The sequence below is a fragment of the Thermobia domestica genome, chromosome 3, assembly GCF_964235325.1.
Source record: "Thermobia domestica chromosome 3, izTheDome1.hap1.1, whole genome shotgun sequence".
Classification (NCBI taxonomy): Eukaryota; Metazoa; Arthropoda; class Insecta; order Zygentoma; family Lepismatidae; genus Thermobia; species Thermobia domestica.
Genome location: NC_137456.1, coordinates 280,442,818 through 280,455,710, shown reverse-complemented (window position 1 = coordinate 280,455,710; position 12,893 = coordinate 280,442,818). Strand labels below are relative to the sequence as shown.

The 12,893-nt window shown below is 33.9% G+C and overlaps 1 protein-coding gene across 1 annotated transcript in view; it reads right to left on the bottom strand.

The window, feature by feature from the left end:
- Positions 1-1,758: 1,758 nt before the first annotated feature.
- Positions 1,759-12,893, bottom strand: part of ari-2 (E3 ubiquitin-protein ligase ari-2) — a 43,215-nt gene continuing 32,080 nt past the window's right edge. Inside the window, exon 2 of the mRNA XM_081752464.1 lies at positions 1,759-11,246. Coding sequence (XP_081608590.1) covers positions 9,180-10,613 — 1,434 coding nt within the window. The 5' untranslated portion in view covers positions 10,614-11,246 and the 3' untranslated portion in view covers positions 1,759-9,179. The remainder of the gene's footprint in view (positions 11,247-12,893) is intronic.

Genomic DNA, 12,893 nt, shown 5'->3' with positions numbered 1-12,893 from the left:
CCGAGCGAACTCCACGCTAGGTGAAGAACCTTCCCAGGAAATACGCCTAGAAGAAAACACTAAGCAGTAGGAAGTGGTCATGACAGATACTTTAGGTAGTTACAACTCTTCAGTTCTCAACTCTTTAATGGCATAATTATTGCTCTATCAGTTTTTTCCATAAACTCAAAATACTTTTTAACAGATTCCACCAAACCATGATGGCACAATAGCATCCGTGGAGCCTTTTCATTAACTTCTAAGACGTTTGTAACGTAAATCCATATTTCCTGGTTGAAAGAACCTTTTAACAGTAGGTTTCAAGTTGTGGGGCAAGAGAAGCTGGCTCTACTAAACCCAAGCGATCTATCCGCATTCTCGTATTCCTTTATCGACAATTCTCGTTCTATTTACTGCGTTGCACTTCACAGTGACTGCATCACCTACTGGGCTGCTTTCTGACATTGCATATTTGTCCGTCACCTGTCAAGAATACTTTTGTTAAGCCTATAAAATATTACGTTACATTTCATAAATGGACCTTGAAGTTTAGCATATGTTAACTTGACATTAATTTCACCTCATTCATGTAAGTTCATTTCACCAATACGAAACGTATCTACATAACGTCACATGAGAACCAGAGGAACGAAACTAGTTTCGTAGGTTTACAGGCGAAAGGACAAAAATACTATTTTCTTAGAAAAATGTTTTTAATAAGATGGCGTTACTTTCCATTTGCACTAAGTGGGGCTTACAAAGTTATGTTCTAACATGAAGAAAATGAAAACAGCATTTTTGGAGTTACATTCCTTGGGTTCTTATGCGACGATATGTATTTCAGTTGAGTGCTGTTTCATCTGATTATAATATATATATGCATGAGCAGTATTTTGAAATACACACCAAACGGAGGCGAGGAAAATATTTGCAAAAATTGTACTACTCTCACAAAAATGAAATCTAAATCAAATTTATTCGCGATTTCAACATTTATTTTCGATGAGAAACTATTAAAACAATCTCTCTGTTACAACTAGATATCTCAAATTTAAATTTACTTTTTCCTTTAAAGCCGTACTGGGATATCATCATCATAGCTATTCTATTCTGGCATTATTGGGGTGGTCAACTGCTGCAACTGTATTGGCATATTTCAACCCTAATTCCATGTTGTATAGAGCTGTTTATTTCGATTTACTTCTCCCCTCTCCTACTTTCAACCTATTGTTACGATTATTATGCGAACTTTGAAGAAGATACTATTTTATAAGATGAAATTTAGAAAATACCTTCGTAATATTCATCATCAGGCCAGATATATGAATAAAGCAAAATTCTAAATTGTAGAATAACAATGAAGTAGTAAATGCACATATGCGAACTTATCCTTGTGTTTCATTTTAAAAATTTGCTTAAAGAGAAGCATTACTAACTTGCAATTCTATAACGTGTGTGATTCTACATATGAAAGGAAAAATATTAAGGTCATATGTACCTATACATATAATAACTTTCTGATATTTAGGCTCCGCTCTGACTGTTCTAATAGTTAGAACACAAAATTCCGTAATCTAATTATTATTATTATTATTTTACTACAATAAGGACATTCGTGAATGGGAATTTTGCTTGCTTCTATTCACAATATTGATTCTATTATTAATTGTAGTTCATTGAAATGAAAAGTTCCATTTCTTATTACAACTACCCTATCAGTAGTCGACGCGGGAAGCGAAGTTACGCCACAGGACGTTAAAAATAATAATCACAATGAGCCACATTTCATTATACAATATATTTCAAAACGGTTATCTGATATAATGTCTACCTGACATTTATTTACTCTTCTGTTAAAGAAAAGTACATAATATGTACGTACGATCTATTGACATTATATAAAATACAATCAAGTAATTTCTTAGTATCACACAACAAAACACTTTTTCATTAAAAAAAGAAAAAAAACTCGAGGTACGAATTTTGCGGTAAACACAACTCTTTGTTTTCATATATATATATGAAAAATGTATAACAATTTATTGTTACACTGAAGGAACAGCAATTGTATTCGAAGGTGTAGGAATGGAAACAACATAATTAAACAAACAAAAATAACAAGACACAATACATCATGAGTAAATTAGAAAATGTGCACAGAATATTTACATTAGATTCAAGCTTATTACATGTGCAGTACCTAAGTGACTAGGATATTGTAAAGAATGGGTTATGGTCACCCATATAACGTAAGGCACATACTTCAGAACACTGGCTTCTAAGTTATTACGCAGTAGCATTCCAAAGTGTTTTCCCCCATTATTTTACAGGAAAATTTCTTTTGCTTTGAATTTATCGCTAATTAGACACTTAAGTAGAGCGCTATTAAAAATTTCTTACTTTGATTCTAGAATACATTCCATCATGATTTACCAGAGAAGTCACTGTGATGTCAACTTCTGGTACGCTTCTTTACATTAGTTTTATTATTTATTCGGAGAAATATTTTGATTATATCAAACGCAACAGCAATTGAGTTGAACTGCCAATCATATTCAATTAATATTAAAGAAATTTTATCTGCAACGAATGATTCAATACGGTTTCCACTATTCAGACAAATCACGTCAATCTCTCATTGGGTATTTGTTGAATCAGTGGCACAAAGAAGGGGGAAGGGCGGATTCTCAAAATTGCTATAGTACTTTAGTACTGACCAAGAAAGAATAGTTTACTAACTGTTTAGTTTATGATCCTCCGTCTCGAAAGAAAAAGTACAGCTTTGACACTGTACTGAATATTACCCTGAGTCTCATTCGGAATTAAACTATGTTAAAAGTGTGAGCGCGCTCAAGTACTAAGCGGGAATTAACGTTACACTGAACGGCTAGCGCTCGTGTTTTCGGGTTCGATTCTCTTTGGGGATTGAGGACAATTAAGGAGTTTTTTGAATAAAGGAGTGGCGACCTTGTCAATAAAACCAGCTGTGACGACAACGGGATTTATGTTCCGCTGACCATACAACTGTCACCTTAAAACTGCCGCTGGTCAGCTTAAGTTCTACGAGACTTTGTACCAGGAATTTTAGCTTACTTTAATGTCCAGCTAAGAAATACATGACGTCACATCACAATATGATCATGACATTTTCTCGGCTAAAAGTAAATGGTCGAGATATAGCACTTACTGTTCTCCGTCACTGTTCTACATTTTAAAAATGCGAATTTATTTCGAAAGACTCTTAAATACATGAAACCTGTATAGGATGAAGTCCATCTAGAAGACGCACCCTATATACGGTAACTTCTGATTAGTCAATTAATTTGAGATTTAAAAAAAAAAAAAAAAAAAAATAATAATAATAATATGAACTTACAAAATAGGATCAGACTGGACAGTTCACTCAAAAACAGGGGAACTTATGTTCTTCCACGATATCAGACAGTATTTGCCAATCAAAATGTAAAGTGAGGTTCATTGTTAGGATCACGGCTTACCAAAATTTAAAAAGCCTAGAATACTGTCCATGAAACAGAATAATTCTCTTTCAAATGAACTCGTAAGTACTACATTCGAATAATTCGAGAAAAGCTGGATGCATTGTTTTTCTTGAAGTAATAATTACTTTCTCTCATGGTTTAATATATACATATTATTCATATAAATTCATGAATTTACTAGCACAATGAAAAAGTATGAGTTACTAAACTAGATCAACCATTTAACTTATCGTATGCCACTTAAGCACGGTACAATTGATTCGAAACTTACACAAACGGGCCTTATGCAGAGTCATTCTGACGCGTGATTAGTACCACACTAAAAAACTCGACTAACATGTGTTTCCTGCAGTAGTCAGGCCTTTAGTATGACGCAAAAAAATACGTCAAAACGACTCTACATAAGGAGGAACGTTTCTTACACTACATTAACTTCAGGTCATAAAATGTTACCACAGCAACTATATGAGGGGAATACAATTTTCGTAGCATGACTGTGGTCATATCCAAGTACAGCCACATTTATAAGTTTCTTCTTCTTCTTTGATAGTAGCTTTTAGAATGTACTGACTAATTAATATTTCCTATCATAAACAGAATCACAGTCTCTTGAAGTACCAACAAACTGTACTGGATCTTGTAAAACTGATTCGGAAGCATATGTATACACAAAGCAACGAACTTTCAGACGAGACTACAAAATACCACAGTTTGGTTTCTAAACCAAAGAGACAATTAGTTACACCATAATGCCAAATTCACTTAAAGTAATGAAAAAACAAACTAGTGATACTAAATTAGAACTTACGCGGTATGTACATAAGTTAAAACGAATCGAATTAAAAAGACAGAATGTGTACGTCATCGAATTAAAAAGACAGAAAAAAAGATATCCCTGTATTATTCCGACTTCATTCAGTACCTACTGGTATTAAATTTTACGATGGAACAAAAAAGAAGCCTAAAAATTGAACAGGACTCAATGGTAAGGATATGTACTCTGGTAACTTTTAATAATGTTACAAGTATAACAGAAAAATTAAAACATTATTATCCAATTCAGTTTCACTGGAAAAATGTGCCATTTAAATCAAACACAACTATTCACTGAATAAATATTCCCACTTTATCGTTAATATTTAACTTCAGGGTAAGTATTAGATCCTATTAGAACAAAAAGTAGAAATATTTAACAATGATAAATAGAACATCAAGAAGAAATATTCATATTATCCTCAGATACAATTGAGGAAAACTTCCAGGATAACCATTAGATAATACGAAGGGGAGTAGGAAGGTAGAAATTTAAATTTTAAAAAAATATTATGAATTGGAAATCACGAAAAAGATATTCACATTTCTGAATATTTGATTCTCCATAGACACAATTTACTTAAAAGTTCCAGTATTAGTTCTCGGAAGATAGTTACGATATTCTATGAAAGACATACAGTAAGCTATTAATAGCTATTAAAAAAAAGTCAGTATACAGAGCTTCTCATACATGAAACTAGTATCTTCACTAACTCAAAAATAACCAAAACATATAGATTTAATTTACACTTCTTAAAATAACGTCTAACCATTGCAGTAATTTTTCGAAAGTTCATGCAGATGTTTCTAGAATTTTCAAATTATCAGAATTTCCTAGCTCACACTTTAATGTCGTTATAAATCTGAAAATAATAAATCACTCAATTTATTTCAATTAACTTTAAAAAAAAAAGAAAAAAAAAAGTGTTAATCCATTAAACTACCCTTCTTTTTTTCTTCTTCTTCTTCAATACCACTGTCATTAGTTATAAATAAATACAGTTTTATCGTTTCGACTACGGCACGAATGACTAACAGAAATTCAACGTTCTTCCTTAGCACCGAGGCTATATGAGACACGGTCTACTTTTTAAGGAATATCCGAACTACTATTCGGATTTCTAAGCAAGGCTTAGCATCATCTTCACTGGGAATGAAACTGGAAGACACTCGCCTCCAATGGATCATAACAGCATGAATTAACGGCAAAAGTTAATACTGTATTACGAACACAATGTTTGCATCGATATTAAGAACGAATTAAGTAACTCGAAAACCTGAGAGATTTCATAAACCTCGTATACTTTTTAATTTACAATAATGGAAAAAAGTTTTCCTGTTACACATTGTACTTCGTACTAGGTATATTCTATTTAGACCTCTAGTATTAGCTTATGTTTCTTGCAGTAACAGGTAAATTTCCTTTTGTCTGTGTAGACATTTCGATACACTGAGAAATATTTTTAAATAAACAATTTTTCTGCTCTTGTTACAAAATTTAAGCTAAGACTGAAACTGAATGATTATGAATTCAATATTAGCTGCACTATATCACAATACGGAGTGCTCAAGAAGTCTTTTTGTGTTTAGTTACAAACTGAGTTTTACAGATCATCACATTAACAATTCAATGTAATACCTTCACAACCAACAGAACTACAACCAGCTAAGGAAACAATCATCACAACATGGAGTCGACGTATGCAGCCAAAGGTATGAAAATCTGAGTCGATTGCTAACATTCTGCTTTCAAATCTTGCGCTTGACTTGTCTTAGTATGTTCTGTCTGGAGGCAGGCTATGGGACCACTAAATTACTAGACCAACAGTTGAAAAAAAAAATGAAATGAAAACTAAGTTTTACGTCTCACGTTTATGCCGGCTAGGCTAAATGAGACGGCGATGATGAGAAATGGATGAAATGGTGGAATGAATAAAGTGGGAGAAAATGGAAGAATCCCGAGAAAATCCACGAACACGGAAGACCAAGGGTAGAGTCAGAGGCGTAGATAAGAAAACGGATGCGAGTTAAGGACAACACCGTGTGACCCCAACTTACAAAAATCTCTATTCCTACGTAATCTATGTTCTTATGATAATCTGGTTTGAAACACCAGAGAAATTTAAAAATCCAGCTTTGCCTTATACACTATACGAAAAAGAAACAAAAAAGTGACTACACAGTCATCGTATGACCGTCGCTGATTTTCGAACAACCGAAGTGGAAGAAATCATTTGCAGAATTAACATTTGCAAGTTAGTGATGAACTAAAGTAAATGATCAACACTGATATAGTCTTTTTGCCAGTTAATTCGTAACCTTTTGCTCTTATTAGTAGGTTTATGATGCACAATTCGACGTCTTTTTGAAATATTCTACCTTGAAATAAAAGTAAATTCTTTAAACATATTTTTATGTTACTCTAACAATACAATTACAATTGTAAATAATCGCAAACACTGTAAACGCTACCGCAGAATAAGAAAAACTTAGGTCTAGTGGCTAAAATTTACTTTTTTATCATTTTATTTCGCTTGCAAAATTTAAAAATTTACATATATTATTTTGGCCGCATAAATAAAAGTTCACATTCATAGACGTTAGACTATTATTATAAAAGGTAAACTAACTTCCACTGAATATCAACCCATCGTAACAACCTGACCTGAACACAAAAGAAGAACCAGCAAGAATAGACATCTCAGTTAAAAAGATTTTATTTTATAATTAACAGCCGCTAGTAGTTTCTTGCTTCGAGGTCAGACACCTACTTGGTAGGAGAGAATATCAGCAGAGAAATGTGTGAAGCTACAAAATCATGTGTTATTGTACGTATTCAGAATGAGTGGGACCAATTCTGGCCAGTTTCTTTTCTTTATGATTCAAAACCAGTTAGCCACTGATATAGTCTTTTTGCCAGTTAATTCGTAACCTTTTGCTCTTATTAGTAGGTTTATGACGCACAATTCGAAGTCTTTTTGAAATATTCTACCTTGAAATAAAAGTAAATTCTTTACAAATATTTTTATGTTAGTATAGGAAAATTATTAAATCAAGTTCTTCAGAAGCGGGACAAATTTGTGAATTCCGATACGGAATAAAGACTAAATTATTATAACTTCATTATCATACATATACACACACACGGTAATGCACATGTAAAATTATATTCTTCCGATATATGGAGATGTAACTTGTCATAGTAATAAGAGACTAGATTCTGTGCACTGTTAAAATGCACACATTCTAACGGACAGTTACGATTACTACCATACTTCTGTACATTCGTCGACTCCATATGGTTTTGCTGAGAGTTGCAAAATGAGACGGATGTTTATAAGAAATTACTTCCATAAAAGCATCCAGAATTGTTCAACTGACGTTTCGGCAAAAGAGCCTCAGGCTAATTAAAAGTCTATTATTAGGAAGAAAATAAGCAATCGGATGTAGTTTCACAGACGTTAGTCTTCCGGAAAGATAGGTGCTGAGGAAGGGAATACATTTTCTTGCCGAAACGTACGCAATTGGAGAATTCTGGATGCCAGTGGAATAAGTAATTTCTTATAAATAGTGAATATGTATTCTATTAGGCAATTCTGAGAAGTGATGTGCCTACTATGAAACAAAACATGCTCCAATCTCATGTCAATAGGACTGTGAATACAGTTCTAGCTTTGTTATTATCTACTATCTGAATCAAATTGCCACACTCATAATCTATAATACTGACAAAATCTTGCACTATAATGGACAACAAATTATGTCTGTACACTTACTTGTATGGTTTCATTTAGTTTAGAACAGTTTTCTTTTAAGTTTCCCCTCATATAGTACACCAACTCAAAAATATCGCTATATATCCAACGCACAATTTTGTTCTCAACGGTTAATATTTTATTATTATGGTTGCACACTACTTAGAGAAATAAATATTGAGACATTATAGATTTACCTTCCCCTCTAGAAAAAGCATGCATTACCAGACACTTCCTAATGCTTCTGCAGATGGGGTCGATAGTTCCAGCTTTTCACAATGAAATTGTTATATTCTTCGCACACTTTCCAGTTTATGTTTCCTCTGCATATCAAGCCTAAAATTAGGCATATATTTACACGGCATTTTCTTGGCAAACAAAATAAATCACTGTTTACACTCATTTTGATCACAAGATCAAATAAAACTGGCTACACCGAATTGAGAAATTGGTATAAAATCTACAAATATTAGAATACCATGGTATTTACATAAAATACAACATATTAAAATTGCAAAAATGTTCTACCAATCTTACTGAGTATCTAAAAATTTTCACAACTTGACAGTAGCACTATACAAGAACACAGATCTTTTGTTGGAGGGATATATATATATATATATATATATATATATATATATATATATATATATATATATATATATTGTGCTTGTGTATAATATATAAGTATCTATATGTATATACTTTAATAAAAGACTACTTGCGCTTCGTGGGAATCTCAGTTAAGAGCTAATAGAATTGGTTTCTGATGTAAATTCACACAATAATGGAAGGTGTGGGAAGCTGACAAAATTATATTTGACAAATTTTTAACTAGGGTGGAAGTATTATAATCATCATCATGATTACATAATACAGTATATTATGTACTACTACTTTGCAATTAGCTGCCTTATTACAGACAACAATCCGACACATAGTTGTTAGTATTCTCTTCCTTTTCTGGGAGAGAATTATTTTTATTAACACGAAACAATAATGGGAATTTATATAATTCGTGAAATGCCGCAAATTTATCACAAACTTTGCTTCAACATTTTACCACTATTGTATTTGATGTTGATTTAGGGAAAAAAAAAATACTGGTTAGAAGTAATAAGAACCAGTCTTATCAAACTTCAAGAAAATCCTTCAGTAAAGTTGTCCTACGTTTTTCTGCAATATCCATTTGATTTTCTAAGTCCCCTCTATCAGTTGTTTCGGCCCTTTCAATTTTCCACGACAGGTTCTCAATCTCTGCTTCTAGCTGAGCTTGTTGGTATTCAAACAGTTCCTTTCGTGGACCAGACTCCATGTAATACGCATATGGGTAAGTGTATTGCAAGGTGTAACGACATCTTGCTAAAAGAGATGCTGCGTCTAGGAGATACTGCCAGTCAATCCAAGTTCCTGAGGCATTCATCACTTTCTTATGAATGCGGTTCTTTATTTTCTGTAACGTATGCTCTTCCAGCTTCAGACTTTTTGAATGATTCTCCCATCTTTCATAGTAATGGAGGTACTTTTTTAGGGCTTCTCTGGCTTGAGCATGGACTGATTCATGAGCAATATTAGGGTTCTCTTTATACCGTGAACATTCATAGTACTCTGAGCCATGAGTTTTCCAATCTCCGAGACACATCCAACAAAAATCATGCTTGCAATTATAACACTGCATATGATTGCACCCCCCGTTCTTCTCTATACAGATATGACATCTGGGGCAATCTTTTGTGTGAGCGCTAATATAATTTGCTGTTTCGCTGTCGTCGGCACATTTTGTGAGCCACTTTTTAATCGTTTGACAGTCGGTAGGTGCATGATAGTCTGTTCCACATCTGAAGCAAAACGTGCTCTTGCAAACGTTACAAATGGCTCGTTTGGCACATGATAACTTTGCCTTTACAACCACCTGACAGTTTGGTCCAGGACAGAAGCGTAATTGAGGATGTGACTTAACATAATCCTGGAATGCGAACTGTTGATACTTCTCCCTCATGTTGGGACGGTTAAGCAAAGAAAGCACGAAGTCCTCTGGAACTAATACATTACACTCCTGGGCCATGCAACTGATACCTGTAGATATGCCTTCTGCAATCTGCACTTCAAAATACATAGACCAACAGTCTTTGCAGAAGAGATGACCGCACGCTAAGCTACAAAATTTTTCCCCATCACACATGGTAACACACACAGGGCAAACAAGGCGACCCACTTTCCCAGCAGGTTCTGGTGCATGTAGCGGCTTAATTCGAGATGAGATCAATAATTTGTTGCAATCTGAACGATAACTTTGTATTATGTCCCGTATTGCCCACTCATGAGTATGAAGAAGTACTTTGGCTAACGATGGTGTTATTTGCAGTTCATCACTAAGAGCTTCAACACTTTCATTTAGCAATCTTTCAACTTCTTCCACGCTAAGGCATTCGAAGACAAAATATTCCGGATCAGTCTTACTTTGATCTATTTGCTCCAAATCATTATCTTCAGTGATGTTATAATAATAATAATCTTCATTTTCTTCATCAGAATATTCCATATCTGACTCCTCTTCCGCAGACATTTTTCTTTTCTTTTTACACCCTTAATTTACTAATATCACAAAAGTCTGTTGGCACTAAAGAGTAAGTAATATTAAACGAAAGTAAAAATCTGTTTATACGGTAAAATTAGGATCTTCAATTCTTTCTGTAGTGGAAAAAGTTCATTCTTTTTACAGCGCAAGTGAAGAACAGATTTAAACACAACAAAATTACAGAATTAGTTCATGCACACCAATTATTTTCACTGATACAAAATCCTTTACACATACACACATTCCGTTTACAAAAAGACACTTTTCTATCATTAATACATTGACAATATCTGTACACCAGAAATTTATATCAAGCACGTAACATGATACTGCTACGATTCACTTAACATCATCTCACATACACTAAAGAATAATTTATCCAAGATATGATTTTCGATATTCTAGATATAGTTTGAACTATTCATATGCTGCCTGAAATCTGGTGATATTGTTCTTCCACTGCACAAAGACGCAACAAAACTTCATGATTCTTAGGCGAAGCTCTTCTATCTAAAATCTCTTGATATAACCCACAAACGTCGTTATCTTCCAGAAACAAACATCATATAATCTTGGTGTAAGCTCATTCTGCAAGGTTGGCCAACGAGAATAACTGCAGCCCTGAAAAATGTAACAAAAAAAGAAAATTAAAGGAAGATAAAAACAAATAAACAAAATACAAAAAAACATAAAATGAATAACTTTGTTACAATTCCTCAGTTAAAACATAGTTAACAGTCAATGAGGAACAACACTGTCATACACAACACAGCAACTACAAAATAAATAAATCGTTAATCCACAATGCACCTCCAAGAAGTAAGATAAGTTATGGTAAGTAAAAAATGTAAAACGAAGAGATCTGTTAGCACTTGGCGGAAAGTCGTAACTGCAAGAGCTGAAGATCTTTATATAATTTCGAAATTCTGCCGTTAAAATTTAAAACAAACTTACAACTACCCATTAGAAAACCCTTCACTTTTCCGCATTTACCAGTATCTACTATCAGCTGTCAAACAACGCGTAGGACGAAATTTTGTGTAGTCATATCATTTGGAGAGGTAAATACATGCTCCGATAGGTGAGCTTTTCATTAAATATGAAATTTATTTTCTATTGTGATTATTATTATTATTATTAAGTATTCTACCTTTTGGCAGGTCCTGGAACTAATGAGGGTTTTTTCTTTATAATTTTCAGTTTGAGCCTGGAAATGTTTCTTCCATGTTTCTCGATTTTCAGCTTCCTCTTTTAACTTCCAATATTTTCTTCTATTATTTCAAACTATCGATCACTTGTGTTCTTCCAATACATCGCTTTCGTTCCATCTTTCCTTCTATAGCGGTATAAAGAAGACAATTTCTTCGCAAGATGTGTCTGATCTAATTGGCCTTTCTAAGGTGGATGCTGGCCAAAAGCGTCTTCTCTTTTATCCGTTTTAAAACATCTTCGTTTGTTAATTTTTCTGTTCATTTTATCTTCTCCATCTTCCTCCAACGCTACATTTCGAAGCTTTCTAAATATTTGTTCTCTAACTTTTGTAATGTCCAAGTCTCTGAACCATAAAGTCCAATACTAAGGCTGCTAGTTAAGAGTGAACTTTATGCTTGAATACTTCTTTGGCTATGCAATTCTTGACCTGATCTCTTTGGTGCAGTACGCGTCTTTCGTCAAAATACTTCCCTGATATTTGAAATGATCGACCGAGACAACTTCTCTTTGTTCTACTCTGATCCGTAAGAGCGTATTCCCACGTGGTGTTCTCACAACTTTCGATTTTTCGATGTTGATTTCATATAGCTTCCCAGCGTCAACTATTTTGTCAATTATCTATTGCTGATCTATGGCTATTGCTATCATCTATGCTATTGCTGATACCGTATAATATTCACAGACAAGAAAATACCACATCTTTGATCCATTAAAAGAGCACCCTGGAGGGCAGAAATTAAAAAATTTTAACAACTAGTTCCACAAACCTTATTAATGGAGACACATTATGTCTGCGTTGCCAACGGTCAGGCAATGATCGCAACGCTGGACTGTTGGTGGTGGTACGTTAGGGAAAACTCTGTACCACACAAGGATTAGTAGAATGGCAGTGTACAGTGAACTGACCAGACAGTGATAGTGTAAAATGGGCGATCTTTCTCATTTCCAAAAGAAGGTAAATTGTTGGCGCACAGTTATGTAATGCTGATAACAGGCTACAAAACTCACATCGACGAAGAGGAACAATGGTCAAAAAAAACTCATAGTGACTCGTCC